Consider the following 4,456-nt stretch of genomic DNA (forward strand, 5'->3'; position numbering starts at 1 on the left):
GGTTTTTTGAGACAGGGTCTCAGTTGAGACTGATCTGGAACTCACTATGTAGCCCAGACTGGTCTCAAACTCACAGCGATCCTCCTGCCTCAGCCTCCCAAGTGCTGGGATTACAGGCATTCGCCACCATGCCTGGCAACTTGTGAGATTTTTTTTTAAAGTGTAAGACTCTTCTATTTTAAGAAAGATTGTAGGGCTGGGGATTTAGCTCAGTGGTTCTGCAGCCTGTCTAGCAAGCACAAGGCCCTGAGTTTCATCCCGGTACTGAAAAAAAAAAAAAAGAAAAAGAAAGAAAGAAGAGATAAGTGTAGTTTAAGAAAGATTGTGAAAAAGAGAGAGAGAAAAAGAAAGATTGTGATTTCTCACTCCTAATTCAACTGCTATTTTTTATGTGCATTGCAAATGTATCAAATACCAGACATTGTTTTTCATTCATTTGTTTTTTGGCATTGGGAATGTAATCTAGGGCAAGGCTGTACCACAGAGCTACATCCCCAGCCTTGGCAATGGTATTTAATAAATCAGAACTTAAGGACACAAAGCAAATGTTTCTAGGTCACGTGATCTCTATTTCTCTCTTCGTGTTAATGGTACTATTATTTACTAAGCACTTATTATGGGCAAAACTCCTTTACATGTGTTTAATTTTCACACCAACTATTATCCCCATTAGATACTATAATCACCATTCTAAATTTAAGCAAATGAGGCTCAGGATTTACACAAGGTCACACAAGAGACAAAACCAGGACTAAAATATAGGTGTCTCTGGGGCTTATAACTTGTGTTTATCACCACATGACACAGTCACTGCTAATCTGACATCAATATAGTACACAGACGATGTCAGCATTGAAAAGGTGGTCAGATTCCTTTTAATTTGAGGTTAAGATTTAAAATACAAATTACACAGTTACAACTAATTGGCTAGTAGAACAAAGTGTAAAAATGATGCCCATAAGAATACAGAACTAAATTTAAAGTAGGTTTTTATTTGTGGTTTTGGTTTTTTTGTTTTGTTTTGGTTTGGTTTTGTACCAGGGATCAAACTCAGACCTTGCGCTTGCAAGGCAGGTGGTGGAACCACTGAGCTAAATGCCCGGCCCCAGAACTAAATCTAAAGAATGAGGGGAAAATATTTCAAACAAAATCTTTTTTTTTACTTAAATTGTTTGAACTGTTTTGCTTTGAGGTAACTCCCATGAACAGATAAACGAAATATAGCTTTTATTCTGGCAGCATGATAAAGAGTAGTCTGTAATAAGTCAAAGAATTTCAATGTGCTGAAGGTGTAGCTCAGTGGCAGAGCACTTCCAATGTTATACAAACAGTACACTATTAAAACATTTTTAAAGTTCAGACAATGACATGTATCTTGACATCTACAACAGGCAATTCCTTTTCTGAAAAAGAAAATTGAGTATTTCAGTCTCTTTTACCTCAACCTCAAATTATGACCTTTGAAGACTGGTTCTCTCAGAGATCTGGAAAGCCATGCGGGCTCCTATCTCTTTCCCTAAGCATACTATAGTGCTGACAGCACTGGACCAAAGGGTGCCATCACTCGTTTTCTACTTGTGCGTAGAAACAAGTATTTCTAAAATTACTAAACAGGTTAGTCAAGACAAAATTGTTCTCTGCAGGTCACCCAACGTGATCACTTACTAAAGCCAAGAAGAGCTGAGGGAAAGAACATGAAGATGAAGGCAACAGCAACACCTGTGGATTTTTTTTTTAAACAGTCAAGGTATATTTTTTCAGCAAACTTTATCTTATTATCAGGGTGCCAAAGCCTGAGACACTTCCTCAATGAGATGGAGAAGCCACTTTGAAACAGGAAGGATTTATGAAATAAAACAGTGACTTCAGGTGAACTTTTATATTTAAGAAATGAGCCGATAAATGAGGATCTTGCTGTATTAGGTCCAACAAAATTGTATTAATAGGGTCGGGGATTCAGCTCAGTGGTGCCGATGCCTACCTCGCAAGCACAAGGACCTGAGTTCAATCCCCAGTACTAAAAAAAACCGCAAAGTATTAATGTTTAGATAATATCAATAATCAGCAATAAATCAGGGCTTAAAATAGGTATCTATTAAGCAGGGCATGGTGGCGCACGCCTGTAATCCCAGCACTCAGGAGGCTGAAGCAGGAGGATTGCTGTGAGTTCGAGACCAGCCTGGGCTGCATAGTGATTTCCAGGTCAGTCTCAACTATACAGTGAGACCCTGTCTCAAAACAAAACAAAACAAACAACAAAAAAAAGTATCAAAACAGGTATCTATTTAGTACACTTCTCAGGTGTTCCTTTCCAGCTTGTAAATTCATTCAACAAAAATTTAACAAAAAATACTATATATACCACAGTTAGCCTAATATAAATTCCACAATAAAACTGAACTAAGAAATAAGCAAATATTAAGGGGCTTACTAGTACTATGAAAGTTTAATGCAAATCCATGCACTTAGAATATCACTTCAGAATATTAATTCCACTACCTGCAGCAAAATGCCCAATTTCAATATCTTTTCCATTACCATGAAAAGAGTAAAAACTAAGCAAGGTAAAGGCAAAAGCAAATAAAAAATTGTGATAAGGGTAAATAATATCAGAAATTCACAATAAATAGAAGTACTATTTATATTATAGCACTGTATGTACTGACAATTTAGTGTCCTCTTGGTGGTGGCGGTGGTGTTTGTGTCTGTGAATAAAATAGTTATTTCACTGGCCCACTAAAGGATCCAAGTCTTTTATAATTGCATTAAAGGAGTAAAAATGTTGATTGTTGAATGATTCCACTATTTCTTTATAAATGACAGGACTAAATTTTAATTGCCTGTCTGGTAGCCAGAATGACTCCTCAATACTTAATATTCATCTTATCTTGAGCACAAATGGCCAATTCCTAAATCTTAGCTCTGAATCAAAAATTGAAAAGACTAAGTAAAAGGTATGAACAAAAGGGTCAACCAAACAGTAAGCAGGGACAAGTGATTAAAACCAAAAGACAAAAATGCCAAATTATACAGAAGCTGCTGTTCATTTGGACCTCAGCCCAGAACAGAAAATTGGAGGAGAAATTCAGTAGATTAAAGGGATCCAGGTTCTAAATCTGCTGCCTCATTCCTTTCTCTGCAGAAGCTTCCTCTGACAGTTGGTATGAAAATGGCCATAACCACATTGGAAAAATCCCAAAAGGCCACCAAAGCTCTTTGACAGATGGAAATTCATTGTTACAAAAATACAGTATATAAGAAAATATTACATTTTTTAGAAGGATCAACTCAAGAATCTGGCAAAGGAGACAATGGAAGCATTTTAAAGAACTCTCAAAATCTGTCCCTTGACAAAACGCATTATTTTTTCTTTCAAAGACTCAGTAAGAACCACCACCTGCCGGCGTTGCGTATTTTTCTCAGAAGGCATCTGCACTGCAGATCTCTTTGCGAGGGGAACTTGCCACGCAGCTCCTACCAGCAAGCAAACGCACGTACAATGGAAACTAACGAAGGCCTACAGCTTCCCTCCGGGTCTTTCAGACACGGGAGAAGGGGGTTCAATCAGCCCTGGCTTTGTCTGAATTTTCCCCTCCCCCTTTCTGCAGTAAACACCCACCCTTCTTTATACCGCAATCAATAATAGCCCACAGAAAACACGAAATCAGAAGGTGTTGATGGCTTGGCATGACTCTACCTTCTAAAATATAAGCGACTGATTGCGTGTCCCCAGCCCAATGCAGTGCCCATGAATAGCTCACAGTATTGTAACTGCAGCCACGCACGGATCCATCTTGGACCATCAGCTGCTCCCTCCCAAATCTTCCCTGAGCTATTCTCATCACGTCTCCTCTACCTCGAAGCCTTAGAAAAACCGGGCATTCACAGGAACTAGTCGAAAACAGTACAGAAACGAGCTGCACTGCTTTCATTAAACTTCCTCATTTTCCCCACGGGCAAACAAAAATTTTTGGAGCATTATTAGGCGTGTCTGACTATGTCAACACCTGTCGGCAAACCTACAACGCAACCCTTTCACCATCCTCCTATGAAATCGTAACGAATCCTTTCCACGACCCACCTCCTCCCACGCTTTCAACCTCGCCAATCTCTCACTGAATCACCCCGGCTCCGCGGAGGGCTCTCTGGCCTCCCCGAACACAGTCCAACCCTTACATCGAGCAATTCTCCGATTCATTCCACCCTCCCCAGGCTGCGTCTCCCCCACTTACAAGGGCTCCGTGTACACGCCCTCCCCGCCCCCAACCTGTTTTCCCTACACCCCGTTATTTCCTCACGGCCGGCACGACCTTTCGCTCTCCTCCCCCTTTACCCACTTTCCAAACGTCCGTCCCCGGGGGCTGCCACCTTCCCCGGGGCTCCCTCAGCCCCGGCCCCTGTTCCCCGCGCCTTCCCTCCCCGAGGCGGGGGCTCTCGGCGCGCCTCACCCGCACAG

The 4,456-nt window shown here is 41.0% G+C and overlaps 1 protein-coding gene across 1 annotated transcript in view; it reads right to left on the reverse strand.

Annotated features, from left to right (window-relative positions):
- Rtn3 (reticulon 3) overlaps nucleotides 1-4,456 on the reverse strand; it is a 60,428-nt gene that overhangs the window by 55,632 nt on the left and 340 nt on the right. The window contains exon 2 of the mRNA XM_010636188.2: nucleotides 4,338-4,443. Coding sequence (XP_010634490.1) covers nucleotides 4,338-4,443 — 106 coding nt within the window. The remainder of the gene's footprint in view (nucleotides 1-4,337; nucleotides 4,444-4,456) is intronic.

The sequence above is a fragment of the Fukomys damarensis genome, unplaced genomic scaffold (genome assembly GCF_012274545.1).
Source record: "Fukomys damarensis isolate Sample0158 unplaced genomic scaffold, DMR_v1.0_HiC HiC_scaffold_27, whole genome shotgun sequence".
Taxonomy (NCBI): domain Eukaryota; kingdom Metazoa; phylum Chordata; class Mammalia; order Rodentia; family Bathyergidae; genus Fukomys; species Fukomys damarensis.